The sequence below is a fragment of the Grammomys surdaster genome, unplaced genomic scaffold (genome assembly GCF_004785775.1).
Source record: "Grammomys surdaster isolate TR1022 unplaced genomic scaffold, NIH_TR_1.0 371, whole genome shotgun sequence".
Taxonomy (NCBI): Eukaryota; Metazoa; Chordata; class Mammalia; order Rodentia; family Muridae; genus Grammomys; species Grammomys surdaster.
This window is the reverse complement of record NW_021604790.1, coordinates 2,961,816-2,976,973: the sequence shown is the minus strand read 5'-3', so window position 1 is coordinate 2,976,973 and position 15,158 is coordinate 2,961,816. Positions and strand designations below refer to the sequence as shown.

The 15,158-nt window shown below is 51.1% G+C and overlaps 3 protein-coding genes across 4 annotated transcripts; 1 reads left to right on the top strand and 2 right to left on the bottom strand.

Annotated features, from left to right (window-relative positions):
• The first annotated feature begins 913 nt into the window (after positions 1-913).
• Positions 914-8,455, top strand: Gfap (glial fibrillary acidic protein). Of its 2 annotated transcripts, XM_028780618.1 has the most exons (10): positions 914-1,429; positions 2,004-2,064; positions 2,245-2,340; positions 3,399-3,560; positions 4,358-4,483; positions 4,662-4,882; positions 5,796-5,839; positions 6,250-6,363; positions 7,606-7,697; positions 8,414-8,455. In XM_028780618.1, exons 1-10 carry the CDS (start codon positions 975-977, stop codon positions 8,453-8,455), a joined length of 1,413 nt encoding a protein of 470 aa, XP_028636451.1. In that variant the 5' UTR covers positions 914-974. The 2 variants fall into 2 exon arrangements, with proteins under 2 accessions (XP_028636451.1, XP_028636452.1); XM_028780619.1 differs by lacking the exon at positions 6,250-6,363 and having other exon boundaries at positions 7,612-7,697.
• Positions 8,456-10,679: 2,224 nt separating this feature from the next.
• Positions 10,680-12,139, bottom strand: Fam187a (family with sequence similarity 187 member A). Its single transcript, XM_028780339.1, has one exon. It carries the CDS (start codon positions 11,954-11,956, stop codon positions 10,700-10,702), a length of 1,257 nt encoding a protein of 418 aa, XP_028636172.1. The 5' UTR covers positions 11,957-12,139; the 3' UTR covers positions 10,680-10,699.
• Positions 12,140-13,021: 882 nt separating this feature from the next.
• On the bottom strand, positions 13,022-14,765 carry Ccdc103 (coiled-coil domain containing 103). The gene is made up of 3 exons (XM_028780716.1): positions 14,623-14,765; positions 14,107-14,239; positions 13,022-13,459 (listed from the first exon to the last, which is right to left on the bottom strand). Exons 1-3 carry the CDS (start codon positions 14,763-14,765, stop codon positions 13,022-13,024), a joined length of 714 nt encoding a protein of 237 aa, XP_028636549.1.
• Positions 14,766-15,158: the final 393 nt, after the last annotated feature.

The following is a 15,158-nucleotide window of genomic DNA, read 5'->3' as shown; positions in this document are numbered from 1 at the left end:
TTCCTTCTGTCTTGCCCCTAAACACACAGCCAGAGGCTCGAGTTGACCCTGGAGTCACAGAGAAGGCTCCAACTCCAGCCCTCTACTCCTGAACCCCAGGGATAAGATCAAATTGGAGGAGTTCAGAGGAGAGGGATCTGCACATCTGTTGAGAATGGGGGTCATGGGAAATTATAATATAGGCTGATTCTGGAGGAAGGGAGTAGGTTCTTCAAGTTCCTAGTATCTCACAGGCCCACAGAGAAGTGCAGAGTTGGGGCAGCCCTGGCTTACAGGCTCTAAGAACTGGAGGTAGCTCACCCAACCCAGCTCTGTACTCTGTCTTTGTCTCTTTGTCTCCATCTCTCTGTCTCTCTGTCTGTCTGACTCTTTGTCTCTCTCTGACTCTGGCTCTCTGTATGTGCGTGCATGCATGTGTACACACACACACATGTGTGTTTATCACACAAATGTTTGTATGTGTGCACATACATGTGTTGAGGCCAGAGGTCAGCCTCAGGCACTGTTGCCTTGGTTTTCTGAGAGAGCATTTCTCCCTGGGACCTGGAACTCACCAATTACTGGGAGCCAGGAAGCCTACTGATTTTCATTGCCTAGCACTGGAGTTTCCAAGTATGTACTGTCAAACCAGGCCTTTTGTATTCATTCTGTGGCTAGAACTTGGGTCTTCATGCTTGACAGGCAAGCAATTTATGGACTAATTTTTTTCCCCAGTCTTCTCTTGACCCATTTACCAGAAAGGGGGTTTCCTTGATCAATGGTGAAGCCAGGTTGGTGTTCCCAGGAAAGCCTTGACACTGGGTATAGTGACCTCTGTAGTGTGAGAGGAGTTCTCCCCATAGCTGGGCTGGGGCCCAGCTCCACCCCCTCAGGCTATTCAATGGGGTACTGCCAGGAAGTCAGGAGCAGATTTAGTCCAGCCCATTCCTCCATAAATGCCCTGACATCCCAGGAGCAAACAGAAGCAGGGCAGGATGGAGCGGAGACGCATCACCTCTGCGCGCCGCTCCTATGCCTCCTCCGAGACGGTGGTCCGAGGCCTTGGTCCTAGTCGACACCTGGGTACCATGCCGCGCTTCTCCCTGTCTCGTATGAGCCCTCCACTCCCTGCCAGGGTGGACTTCTCCTTGGCCGGGGCACTCAATGCCGGCTTCAAGGAGACTCGGGCCAGTGAGCGCGCAGAGATGATGGAGCTCAATGACCGCTTTGCTAGCTACATCGAGAAGGTCCGCTTCCTGGAACAGCAAAACAAGGCACTGGCAGCTGAGCTGAACCAGCTTCGAGCCAAGGAGCCCACCAAACTGGCCGACGTCTACCAGGCAGAGCTTCGGGAGCTGCGGCTGCGGCTGGACCAGCTTACTGCCAATAGTGCTCGGCTGGAGGTGGAGAGGGACAATCTGGCACAGGACCTCATCACCCTGAGGCAGAAGTGAGAAGGGGAACAGGGAAAATGGCTAGTGAGCAGAGAGACTGAGCTGAGAGGGGTGCCTGGAAGGAAGGGTACTGCCTCCGGCAGGCCTGGGTGCAGAGCCCGGGCAACTGTCTGTCAACTGCTTTTGACCCTGCTCAAGCCATTTTGATTGGTGTAGCTGCAAAGTAGAGATCATGATACAATCTGCCCTAAAAGATCGTAACCAAGGGTCAAACTCTGGGGCATGGTGCTTTGCTGGGTAGTGGGTGGGCATTCACGTGTCCCTCTGGTGCAGGAGGGGCACTGGTGTCGGTGACAGTGAGCACACGGTGGTGGATGCGCCTGTGGGAGCAGGAGCAGGTGCATGAACCCCGATAAGGCACCTCAGTAATTAGTCAAGGCGGAAGCCCTTATCTGTTCACTCTCTCAGCCAAGGCCTCTGTGTAGGAACACGACATTGCTTACTCCTCCTGCCGCTCTACGGGTCCTGTGGGATCAGTTTGTGACAGTCCCCTCCCTCTGCAGGTTAGGACAGGGACCCAAGAGTCCTCAGGAAACCTAAAGCCTATACCGTGTGTGTCCCCTATCCCAGGCTCCAAGATGAAACCAACCTGAGGCTGGAGGCAGAGAACAACCTGGCTGCGTATAGACAGGTCAGCTAGATGAGAGGGATGGGGGAGGGAGGCTGGTGGCGGCCCACCAAACACAGCCCCTGAACTTAGCCCTCCACAGCAGCTGGCTGCTTCCAAGATCCCCACAAGAAGGGGGAGGACAAAGCTGGACATTGTAGGAGGGAGGACTCTGGGGTCAAAGAGACTCTCTCCCGACTCCAGGAGGCAGATGAAGCCACCCTGGCTCGTGTGGATCTGGAGAGGAAGGTTGAGTCGCTGGAGGAAGAGATCCAGTTCTTGAGGAAGATCCATGAAGAGGTGAGGCCGGGGTGGGGGAGGGAGGCCGTACAAGACACCACAAATGATAAACGGACAGAGATGTTCAGAGAGGGAAACAGAGAAACCAATTGTCAGGAAGAAAAAAAAAAACGAGAGAAAGAGTGAAGACAGAGAGAGCAAGGGAGATTTGTCCAGTATTCACTACCCCTGAGAATCGTCTGCAGCCCCTCCACTGCCATGTTCTGAGAAACACGGACCAGGTCTTTAGCTTCTCCTTCACATCAACTCCGGGAGCCCTTATCATTATTACCTCCTTTCACAATGGTGGGGTCATTGAAGCCCAGAGAAGTTGAAACACACCCCAAAGTCATACAGCTGAAAACTCCTCTGAGGGCCTGTCATGGTGGTACGCTCTCAGCCTGTGTGAGGTAGAAGTGGACCATTCAAGCTGTCCAAGGCCAATTTCGGCTACACAGAAAAACTGAGACCAGCCTACAGGAGAGGCTCGTGTAGACGTGTGTGTGTGTCTAAAACACATGCACACACACACACACATACACACACACACATACACACACACACATACACACACATACACACACACACATACACACACACATATATACACACACATATACACACACACACACACACACACACACACACACACACACCTCTGTTCTCTGACCTCAGAGCCTGGCTGAAAGACATATTAATGCCTGGTTTCTGACTCTCCAGTCCTGGGAGGAAGATACTCTCAAACTCTCATTGCATGCCCATTAGACATTTTATTTTTACTTTTTGACAAGGTTTCACTATGTATCCTTGGCTGGCCTGGAACATGCTATGTAGACCAGGCTGGCCTCAGATCCATAGAGATCCCTAGGTGCCTGGTTGCTGGGTTTAAAGGTGTCTGTCACCGGGCTTGGCATATCATATGCCTATGAGCTTAGGCCATGCACTTCCTCCAATAACAGAGGCCCCATTTCCCTGAGCCATTGCTGTATCTGTCAGATGGAAGTGTGAGTCTGGGAGAGCCCAAGCTGTAGCCTGGGCCTGAGACTTGAGCCTCAATACCCCTTCTTTTACCTTATTAGGAAGTTCGAGAACTCCGGGAGCAGCTGGCCCAACAGCAGGTCCATGTGGAGATGGATGTGGCCAAGCCAGACCTCACAGCGGCCCTGAGAGAGATTCGCACTCAATATGAGGCGGTGGCCACCAGTAACATGCAAGAGACAGAGGAGTGGTATCGGTCCAAGGTACCTGTGGGCCAGCTTGCCTCTTCCTAGGAGCCTTCCATATTGGAGAATAAGGGAAGGTAGCTTGGAAAATAACCTATCTAGGTGACCAGTCTTGCCCAGAGAGAGAAGACTTGCCCAGGACCATGCAGGCATTACTACTTCCCAAATTACCCTTTGTTACTGCCATTACTTGTAATAGCAATAATCGTTAATAACAGCTAAGAGATTCACTAGCTTGCCCATTGTCACACAACTCCTAACTGATAAAGGGATCGTTTCCTATCCTAACCCATCTCCTTTAGAGAGGCTGCCTTTCTGAAGCCTCTGCCAGTCTATGTCCTGTGTGACTGAACGTCTACTGTGACTGAACGTCTACTGTGTGCCAGGTCCAGACGAAGCCAGAGTTTATACAGACAGTGGGAGGCAGGGAAGATGAGGCGTGGAACTTGTGCTAAACAGGCAGCCTAGAGACTCAGGAGAAGAGGGAAGGGCATCTCAGGCGGAGAACAGGTGCTGTGAGAAAGCCTAAGACAGAAAAACTCAGACAGAGACCAGAGATGCTGCTAGCTCAGGGCACCAAGCCCAGTATGAGCTGCTGAGCCTCACATGCAGTGACAGTCTGTGCAGGTTGAAGGCCTGAGAAGTCCTTGGGAGACAGTTGCTCCTCCCTGAGGAGCCCTGAGGTCGACCCCGCTTTCCCGGTTTTCTAGAAATCGTGTGTATCTCCCGGCCCAGGCAGCTCCCTGGCCTGTGTCTTGTGCTATTGGGAGGCTCCAGTCCTCCTTCCCTCAACTTCAGGTTATCTCCCGGTTTAGTTTGCAGACCTCACAGACGCTGCTTCCCGCAACGCAGAGCTGCTTCGCCAGGCCAAGCACGAGGCTAATGACTACCGCCGCCAACTGCAGGCCTTGACCTGCGACCTGGAGTCCTTGCGCGGCACTGTAAGCACGGACAAGGACCACTGGTTGGATGGGGTAGCTGCCACCCAAGAAGTTGCTGGAAGGCGACCGGGATGGAGGGAGCAGGGTGGCGTAGGCGAAGACGAAAGGGATCAGGGGTTGGGGCCTCGAAGCTTCTCGGAATCTCCCGGCCAAGCGATCAGTCCGTTCCATCCCACAGAACGAGTCTCTGGAGAGGCAAATGCGCGAACAGGACGAGCGCCATGCACGGGAGTCGGCGAGTTACCAGGAGGCACTCACTCGGCTGGAGGAGGAGGGCCAAAGCCTCAAGGAGGAGATGGCCCGCCACCTGCAGGAGTACCAGGATCTACTCAACGTTAAGCTAGCCCTGGATATCGAGATCGCCACCTACAGGAAATTGCTGGAGGGCGAAGAAAACCGGTGAGCTCACCTCAAGCCCAGAATTCTTGTTCCTTTCAGTACTCAGAGGTTAGCCTTGTATCTCTTCCCTCCCGGAGTGTTCAGCCTACACAGGACAGATATTCAATAAATGTCTGAAGAATAGATGGATCCAAACACTGTTAATTCCCAGGACTGAGGACTTGAGTTATTCCCAGACTAAACGACTCACTCACAAGCCTGGCCAACAAAAATGGAATTTCCTATGACTGCTGCTTGCTCTGCCTCTTCGAAGTTATTGTGACTATTTCAAATTCCTCCCATCTCCAAAGCCTCCATTCTCCTTCCTGGAGGTATTCTATGAGAGCAGATAACACAGTCATGCAGACTTTTCCAACTCCTGGAGAGTGTTGGCTGCTGGGATGAAAGTTAGGTGGTGGAGGCTGGAGAGATAACTCAGTAGTTAGAGGTTTGGGTTCCAACATCCAGATTATGGCTTGCAATGGCTTGTAGTAACACTCTACCTGCCATTGTATATGTATAACACATATACATACGATGTATATGATGTGTATGTGTGTATATATGTATATGTCAGTCATTATGGTGCGTGGTTTACCCCCACCCAGCACTTGAGAGGAAGAGGCAGGCAGATCTCTATGAGTTTGAGGCTAACCTGGTATATATATTGAATTCTAGGCCAGCCAAGGCTGCATAGAGAGACTTTGTCTGAAAGAGTTGGCAGAAGAGGAAGAGAGGAGAGAGAGGAGTGAGAGAAGAAAGGAGAGAGAGGGAAGAGAGGAAAGGACAGCGAAAGAGGGAGAGAGGGGGAGGAGGAGGGAGAGGGAGGGAAGGGAGAGGCCTGGGCAAAAGGCCTTTCCATGCTGGCCCCTGGACCATCCCAGCCCAGGGATGTCCTAAGGCGGCCTCGTCATCCTGATCCCTTCTCTTTCAGCATCACCATTCCTGTACAGACTTTCTCCAACCTCCAGATCCGAGGTCAGTACAGTGGGGCCTTGTGGGAAAGGGTAATAAATCCCCTCCTCCTCTCTCCATCCTGTGGACTGCTCTTGGGGACTTGGGGGGGCAAAGTGATCCAAGTTTTCCTTGGGAGCCTTCATGACCCTCCACTGAGATCCTAGACAGAGTACAGCATCCCAGGGCTTGTAGCTGGTCCTGTCTCACTCTGCCCTGTGTCCCCATCCCCTAGCTGTACTCATTCAGAACCTGACAAGGTCTCAACAGGTCTGCAGGCCGTGAACGAGTGCTGCCCTTCTGAGTGTTTTGTGTTCTTGTTCTTCTCTCTCTCTCTCTCTCTCTCTCTCTCTCTCTCTCTCTCTGTCTCTCTCTCTCTCTCTGTCTCTCTCTCTCTCTCTCTCTCTCTCTCTCTCAACTGCTTGTCACTACAGGGGGCAAAAGCACTAAAGAAGGGGAAAGCCACAAAGTCACAAGACATCTCAAAAGGCTCACAGTACAAGTTATACCAATACAGGCTCACCAGATTGTAAATGGAGCCCTGCCAGCTCTGCATTAGACAGACACCTGTCCTGCAGTCATGCACTTTTCCCAGCTTGCCTTCTTCCTCCCAGGTTTCCTCTAAGGGACTGGACCATGTCCTTTGTTCAGAAGCTTCAGTGCCCACCCTAGGTTCTGGATCTGTGTAATTAGGTTATACTGACAGAGCTAGCCTACATTAAAGGTTAGGCTATACTAACAGAGCTAGCCTATGTTAAAGGTTAGGTTATACTAATGAGCTAGCCTATGCTAAAGGTTAGGTCATACCAACAGAGCTAGCCTATGTTAAAGGTTAGGTTATACTAATGAGCTAGCCTATGCTAAAGGTTAGGTCATACTAACAGAGCTAGCCCATGTTAAAGGTTAGGTTATACTAACAGAGCTAGCCAGTGTTAAAGGCAGCATGTCTCTGGGAGCTCAAACCAGAGGCCTGAAACCTCTGAGCAAATGCCCTGCTTCACCACTTTTCTGTCACTAGGTGGTTCCCTTGGGTCTTGCAGTGCCTGTGGGCAGACTCTGATTCATGTGTCCCCAGAGTTCTATTGCTTCACTCAGTGCTGATTCAGGCCAGAGGGTTAGTTCCCTCTGGACGGCTGCTCTTGTCGAGAATAAAGCTTTATGTTTTCTGCTCTTCGTTTTAAATATTAGTGAGTGTGACTTATCATATTTTTCTCTCTAAGGGGGGTAGACCAAATTACATTTTACTGGTATGTGGCCCTTAAATGATTCTTGGACACAGGGGGAAACTCCATTTAGGAATATTGGCCATGCATATTGCAGGGTGTAGTTTACTATTAGAAAGTTAATCATGCTGACCAGGGAAAGGTAATAGTGTCAAATGCTAGCCAGTCAAGGGTCACTAGAGTCCAGATAAGTGACAGAGGGAAATAGGAATGTGGAAGGGTCCCATGTGTATTAATCACTAATCTGCACCATGCCACCATGTCCCAGGGAAGTAGGCACTGTGATCCCATTTTGCAAGAGAGGAAACTGAGGCCCCTTCCTAAGTGAAGCCCTTGGTTGTCAGTAAGCCAGGTGCCAGAACAGAAGGCAGAGCAGGCTACAGGACAGCAGCACTCTGGTGCTGAGTTGGGGCAGATGGGAGTCTCCAGCCACTTCAGAAGAGCCATGCTTTTCCCTGCCTACCTAGCTAGCCCTGTATTCATGATCCTAGATACATGATGGGGAGTTGGGAGCAGGACAGGATGTCTAGTATCCCAAGAGCCCATGGAGGCCTCCTCTCCTCATACCTGCAGAAACCAGCCTGGACACCAAATCCGTGTCAGAAGGCCACCTCAAGAGGAACATCGTGGTAAAGACAGTGGAGATGCGGGATGGCGAGGTGAGGACAGGTTCCGGTTACCTCAGGAGTTCTTGAGGCTGTACTGGAGAAAGCCTGGTACTAGCTCACTGACGGTCCCTATTAACTACCTGGAGAGCTCTGGCAGAAGGGGCAGATCTTGAATGTAATTCTCCTTTCCCAGCTCCTTCATAGGTAGTGTGCTAAGGGCAACCTGTGTGCTGAGGCCACCAGCTCTAACTGGGACAATGGGGGGCGGGGGGTGTTAAAGGCTTTCAAATTTTACCCAAAAGAACTTTCCATAGATATAGAATGGCCTTCTCCATTTGTTGGGGTGTTAGCAGCAGTGGTGACTCTTATACCATGGTGTCAGGCATGGTGTTAAAACACTCTACAAGTGGCCTTTTTTTTTTTTTTTAATTTAATATGAGTGCTCTGCTGCATATACATCCTCAGGCCAGAAGAGGGCATCAGATCCCCCTATAGATGGTTGTGAGCCACCCTATGGTTGCTGGGAATTGAACTCAGGACCTCTGGAAGAGCAGTGGGTGCTCTTAACTGCTGAGCCATCTCACCAGCCCTACAAGTGGCATTTCATACCCCAATTTGACCATGGCATGAGGCAATCACAATGACAGCCCAGGGAAGACAGATCTAGGGCAGTTGAGGGCTCGCCTCAGGATGCACAGCCTAGCAAACGGGGTCTAGGATTATTTGAGCCCCTAACCCTGCACTGTGCACCTTCCCTGTCCCTGCAGGTCATTAAGGAGTCGAAGCAGGAGCACAAGGATGTGATGTGAGGTGTGCATGCCTGACGGCCCTTGACATACAGTGTGAGGGCCCAAAGCTTCTCCTCAGATGGTCTTGTTTGCCAGGCCCAATTCCCATATGAACCAGCACTTCCCTTCCTTCTGTTTTTATGCTTGTGTGCTGCCCAAGGCTCAGTCAGTGCCAAGCCTCGTGGATGGCACATACCCTGCACCTCCAACTAACAGGATACTCACCCCAAAAGGACAATCAGGAGAGGAGGGGACCCCCAGCTGGGTTAGAACTGGAAGGAAAGAGGAAAGATGCGCAGGGCAGGGAGACTTAAGGAATCACTTCCTTCATCCTTGTTGTTATGGAAACTGTTGCCAGAGCTGAGGGTCTCTGGGAACTGGACTTTGAGTTTCCACAGGCTGCTGGGGCAAGACAAAGATTCAGACAGAAAGGAAAAGTCCCGGAGGCAAAGTATCTCTAGCCAGAGACCTATGCATCCTGAATAACCCTGACAATCTAGGAGTGAGTAGGGCAGACCTGCTACCTGGCACGGCCACTAAGGCAGTCCTAAAGGGCCCTCCAGAGCGACGACCCAAGTGTGTCAGCCCCATTGAGCAGTTCTGCAGGTTGACAGCCCACAAGCGTGTGGAAACTTGCTCTCAGCACTCGGCAGGATCTATGGCATAGGTGGAGAGGGAAGGTGTCCTGGACGGTGTAGAGAGGAGCTCCCTGGCCCCTAAGTGTGGATGTAGAGAGGTGGAGCCCAGGAAGGCTCCCTTGCTCAGGCTGCAGGGGTGCCAGCAGCGGAGGCACTGGTGGAGGTCATTTGGACATTGGAGTTGGAAGTTGTAGGCAACCAGTTACACTTGGCTCTGAATCCTGGGAATCAAGGAAATAATGGTTCTCTCAAAGACACTGAAATGGGAGAGAAGGACTTCTGTCCACTGGGCAGGGTACAGCTGTGTCTCAGTTGTGAAGGTCTATTCCTGACTGCACAGTCCCCATCCGTTCTGCCATCTCACCCTGTGACTGCTGCTTCTCAACCACAAGCCAAGGGGCCATTCCATTTCCCTCTCTCTCTCTCTCTCTCTCTCTCTCTCTCTCTCTCTTCCTCTCTCTCTTTCTTTTTCTTTTTTTTGAGGCAGGGTTTCCCTGGATAACCCAGGCTGTCCTGGAACTCTGTAGACCAGGCTGGCCTCGAACTCAGAAATCTGCCTGCCTCTGCCTCCCAAGTGCTGGGATTAAAGGCGTGTGCCACCACTGCCTGGCCCATTCCCTTTCTTATGTGTATACGTAATACCACCTATATTTTAGGCATCATCTTACTTGAGAGTTTGGGAAACTGAGGCATGTTGTGTTCAAGCAGCCTGGAGCCAAGTACCTTCATATTAGAGCAGCCTCTCTGAAGCTGATTGGTGGGCAGATGGGGAAGAAATCGAGCTGTAGGTGTCCACTCAGTTGTCCTTTCCTCCCCTACAAGATCCCTTCCTCTTCCCAGGACATTGTACCCCCATCTCACTCCTTGCCACCTCTGCTAACTTTCAGAACAGTACTGTCACCTTTACTCACTGGACAAGAAATAAAGACATGTGCCATAGGCGTCTACAGAGTGGGTCTGATTTGTTCAGGAGGTGGGATGAAGACAGACAAGACCCACCTCGTTCATTATCACAGAATGTCTTGAGAGCCTAACCCTCCATAGCGGCAGCTGCCTGTCAAATCCTCCTTATTCAGAGATCGGGTGCCCTGAGCCTTTGTTCAACTCCTCTTCTCAGCCCCAATCCTCCAGCCTGGGTGCCATCATTCAAGACATTCCTGTGCTCACTCTCCACTTTCTTCACCCTCTCCGGTCCCTTACCTGCTGCTCTGCTAGTCCCAGAACAATTGGAAGCAGAGGAGGACACGGGCCAGCTCCCTCCCGCCACTTTTCTTTCTTCTCCATCCAACCCCCATCCAGTTCAACCAGGACCCTGTGGTAGTCTTAGTCAAAGCACCCCCCCTCCCACGTGTCAACAGCACTTACAGGTGATCTGACGGATCCGTTCACTTCTTCCCGGGAAAAACTGAGAAGACTCGTGTACCTGGTCACTTCCCTCCTGACTCCAATCTCTGACCTGCCTCAGGCTCCTTCTACTTCCCAGATTAGACCCAGGCTTCTCCCAGGAAACTGGGAGGCAGGGTGTAACTAATATACTCCTTCATCACCCTGTCACGTGTCCCAGCCCAAGGTGCCCACCAGAAGCCTCTGGTATCATTTAACAAACATATTGTAACATGACTGGTCGTCACAGCTGGAGAAGGGCTTGGGCGGAGAAATTGGGACAACAGCGAGATTGGCAACAGCAGCGACAGAGGTGAATGGTGATGAAGACGATGGTGATGAGTAGATAGCTTATCAGGGTGAGCTCCACAGCTGTGTGAGTCTCAGGGTCTAAGAGTGAGGCTGGGTAGCGCCCTCGAGATGTTACACCCAACCGGAAGCCAGCGATTTTCAACCCTTGCCGCCAGCAGTAATAGGTGCCCCGGTCACTCAGCTGGGTGAAGCGGATGTGGAGATGGTTGCCGTGGTCGATGAAAACTCTCATGGATCTGTTCACACCTTTTAGGTACTGGCTACGGTAGAGGGGCTGACTGCCCTTGTCCCAGGCCACGGCATGCTCTGGTCGGGCCCCGGGACAGGAGATGATGAGGCCGTGCCCTAGTCTCTGCTGATGGAATTGAATGGGAACCTGAGGCACCCAGGGTTTGCTGCCCAGTTTGGACACATAGTTGTAGATTGCCTGCATACCCTCCCGGATCTTATTCTTCTTACAGGACTTTAGGCAGCTCTGAATGAACAGCTCAGGTGTGTGATACTTGGTCTTGATGTGCAGTTTCCATGGCACAGCCCGAGAGCCACAAGACACTACATCTGGCATAGTCTTAATGTATCGAGGTGAGAGGCCAGGGTTCTGCAAGTAGCAGAGTCCAAGGCGCCACTGTTCCCCACGCACCCCACAGCGGTCACAGGGGGTCCACTCCCAGAAGGTGGTAAAGACATGGAGGCTCCCGTAGTACTCATCTGGCAATGGCTCCTGGCCCATGTCCTTGAAACTGGCCACCATTCCTTTATTGCTCTGGATGTCCACATCATAGGCATAAAAGTAGTCCCCCTCTCGGGTGCCACAAAAATATAGGCCTGTGTCCTCCGGCTGGGCCCGGAAAACCAACAGGCTGAACATTCGGATACTGAAGCGTGCCAGCATACTGCTGCCTACTCGAACAAAAGCAGCCTCTGTAAGCAACCGCCCGTCGAAGTCTGTAAGCACTGTGGTGTGGCTGCTCCCCAGGTGCTTTTGGTAATACCAGACCACAGCCGAAACATCCTCAGGTTTGCAGTGACAGGGAAGCTCAAAGCTCATGTCAGCCAGATAGGCAGCATTTTCAAACATCAGAAAAGCAGGGCAAGGTGTCCTCTGAAAAATGTTCTCCTTCCCCACAATTTCAAAAGCCTGGACACTACCCCAGGCCCACAGGAGCACGGTGGTGTGAACCAACCTCATGCTTGTAGGAAGAAGGTTTTTGAGGGAGCCAGGGCAAAACTCGAGGCGCCAAAGACCTATGGCATTTTAAAAAATCATTGTTGAGAGGCCACTAGATAAAGGTTCAAACAGCCAGGAGAAGAAGTAGTAAACTGCAGAGGAGACAGCCACAGTAATTTATTCCCAGTACAAGATGCTGTTCTAATGCGCCAGGACCGATTTTGAGGGAAAATCATTCTAGAACTTAGCATCCTCACCTTTCTAGAACACCAGCACTTACCCAAAAATGAGCCAAGGGAATCTAGAATGAGCTGAAAGCACCCTCTTCCCTGCCTGCCTTAGAGAACAACCTTTCATCAATCAGAGAGATAAAAGAAACTCTCTCCCGCACAACTGGTCATCTGGGATGCTAGCCAGACCTGAGCCAAAGGCTTGGGGATTTCCCAGGCTCAACCTGTGGAAGAATTAAGTCTCTGGGGGAAATTCTGCATCTCAAATGAAGGAGCATTTGTTCCTTGTTGATTAGCTGTTCATTCACTGGCTCTGGGTTATAAATATTCTGGTTGGGAGTTATGATCAGTGCTTATCTGTCATCAGGGGCGTGGCAGGCTTGAGGGGTAGGTAGCAAAATACTCTCAGCCTATTGAGCCGTTGGCTCTCCTGGTTGCCTCTCCTGTCGATCTGCACACTTCAAATTACGGATTTTGGTAGTGGAAAAGCCCACCACTTGAAAAGGAGAGTGCTGTGGGTTTCAACAATTCTTCAGAAAACACAAGATTCCTTCCAAGGGGGCTGGAGAGATGGCTCAATGGTTAAGAGCACTGGTTCCTCTTCGAGGGCACCTGGGTTTGATTCCAGGAACCACATAGCAGCTCACAACCATTTGTAATTATACTTCCAGAGGCTCCAACACCCACTTCTGGCCTTCTCAGGCACTGGGTACCCACATGGTGGACATGCATGCATACATACATACATACATACATACATACATACATATAGGAGAAACACTCATACACATAAAATGTCTTTTTCAAATGCCTTCTGAGACCACTGGGGAATGCTGAGGGCAGCCAGTCCTATCTATCAATGGACCCCATACAGTTCTAGCAGCTCCTGTAGGAGCCCTTCTTCTCCCTGTAGCCCAGCAGATGGCTCTTCCATGCTGAGGCCCTCCTGCATGGGTCTGGTGGTACCCATGGCCTGCAACTTCTGAAACAAGCGCTGGCAGCTCTCTCGCTCTGCACTGCTTAGCAGGCTCAGGTTCAAGGCAAACCGCCCAGTGTTAGCCAGGCTGTGCAGAATCCTTAGTACTGCCATCCGGTCGCTCAGCTTGACATGCTCGGCCAGTGCCACCAGCAGCTCCCCGAGAAGTCCAAATCCCACGTCCATTTGGAAGAGGTGGCCCAGCTTGGGCCCCCCAAGCTGAAGCAGGGCTTGGTAGCGCTCTGGCCCACTTCTTAAGTGTCGGCGCCAATCACGGTAAAATTCTGCAGAGGTGGCGGGCTGGAAGGGTGATTTCTCCTGCATTTCAAGGGGAAACAGGTTCAGAGCTCTTCTTGCTGCTCTGCAGCTGCGATGGGGGAGAGGGAGGGCTATGAGTTTTCCTGTTAGCATTGCAATTGTTCTCTGAGCTCAGGGAGGACTGGTCTCTGCGGCCTCATTTTCAGAAGAGGGAGCTGGGGAGGGAGGAGGAAAGAGGGAGGGTGAGCCAAAAGAATCCAGGCTAGGATCTGAAGGTCTCCTTTGTACTGGGGTTTCCTCCTGAGAAAGAAAACATAGCTCTTGGCCTTTTAGAGTGAGTCAGAGCTTGCTCTGAGAAAAGTAAAATAGTGTGCAATATATCTCTGGAAGAGGAAAAGAAACTAAACTAAGTGTGGAGAGTCTGGCAGGCTGAGTCCCTCTCCAGTACTGCCCCAGGGTCATTATACTGTCTACCACCTGACCTGGCAAGGAACTTAGAGGACTGTTGAGCTCACCTCAACTCAGTACGACCATCTGATTGCTATTCTGGGATTGGGTTGTGTGTGTGTAAGTGTGTGTGTGTGTGTGTGTGTCTGTTTCTGCTGGCTTTCATGAGACATAGGAAGAGGTATGTGCTGAAAGAAGACAGGGTCATAGCTTTAACACAAAGAAATCCCGCTGGGCTAAAGAGGCTGGCCCACACCTACCTGGGGCATTTCAATGACCATATCTTGAGATGTCTTTTCCCGAGTAGTGTGACAGTTCCAGGGCACAAATCTCTTTCCTCCCATCTTGTCCTTTTGTTCCAGAGGTTTCAGGTGTGAAGCAAGAACAATACCTCTGGGTCAAAGAGAGAGATTGGGGAATGAGCTTAATGATTCCCTGTGGGGGGGCAAGCAACTTGGCTGGACTTGTTGACTGGAAATAGGGCAACTACTCCAACAACAGCAGCATAGATAGCTGAAAGTCCTTAAGCACTTCAAATGGGCTAGTTGCTGTGCTTGGGATCTTACATGCAAAGACTCATGTAACCATAGCAACCGTTCCTCTCTTTTACAGACAGAATTGAGTCTCAGACAGGTTAAGGAGCTTGGGTAAGATCATCAGGTAGCAGAGGATGAGGCATGACGGAAGCCCAGAATGATCTGAATCTAGACTGCTTGCTTTTAACTTCGGTAGCCCACCATGACAGGAGGGCCTGAGGAAGCTAGCTGCAAGCCAACCTGAACTCCTCATAGGAAGGCACCCTTTGCTCAACTGCCCGTAACTTGGCTGCGTTCTCCCTTTTATACTTCTCGTCAGCAGCGAGGGCAGCCTGCAGCTCTTTCTCCAGAGCTTTGAAGTTGAGTACATCGTTCCTCTCCATGGCTAAGGCCTGGGAAGACAAGAAGCATACGTGTCAGCAGAGGTTCAGTAATCAGGGTAAAGATGATGCCCTGGGATTCTTTGTCAGGATGTGAAATGACCCAAAGCAATCTGATACTTATCCTGGAGTGTTACAAAAATCTAGTTTCCTCCTTTACAGATAAAATGGAATTGCATGATGAAAACATATTCAAGGCTTCTCACTGAGATCAGAACATAAAGGTTTTCAGTTTGAAGTCTTGATTTTGTTCTCTGCTTCTAACAATATTTTAGACACTAAGGGCTGGCTCAGCGGTAGGACTTTGCCTTGCAAATGCCAGACCTTAGGTTTGATTCCCCAGCAAACCACAAAACCACAACACACACACACACACACACACACACACACACACAC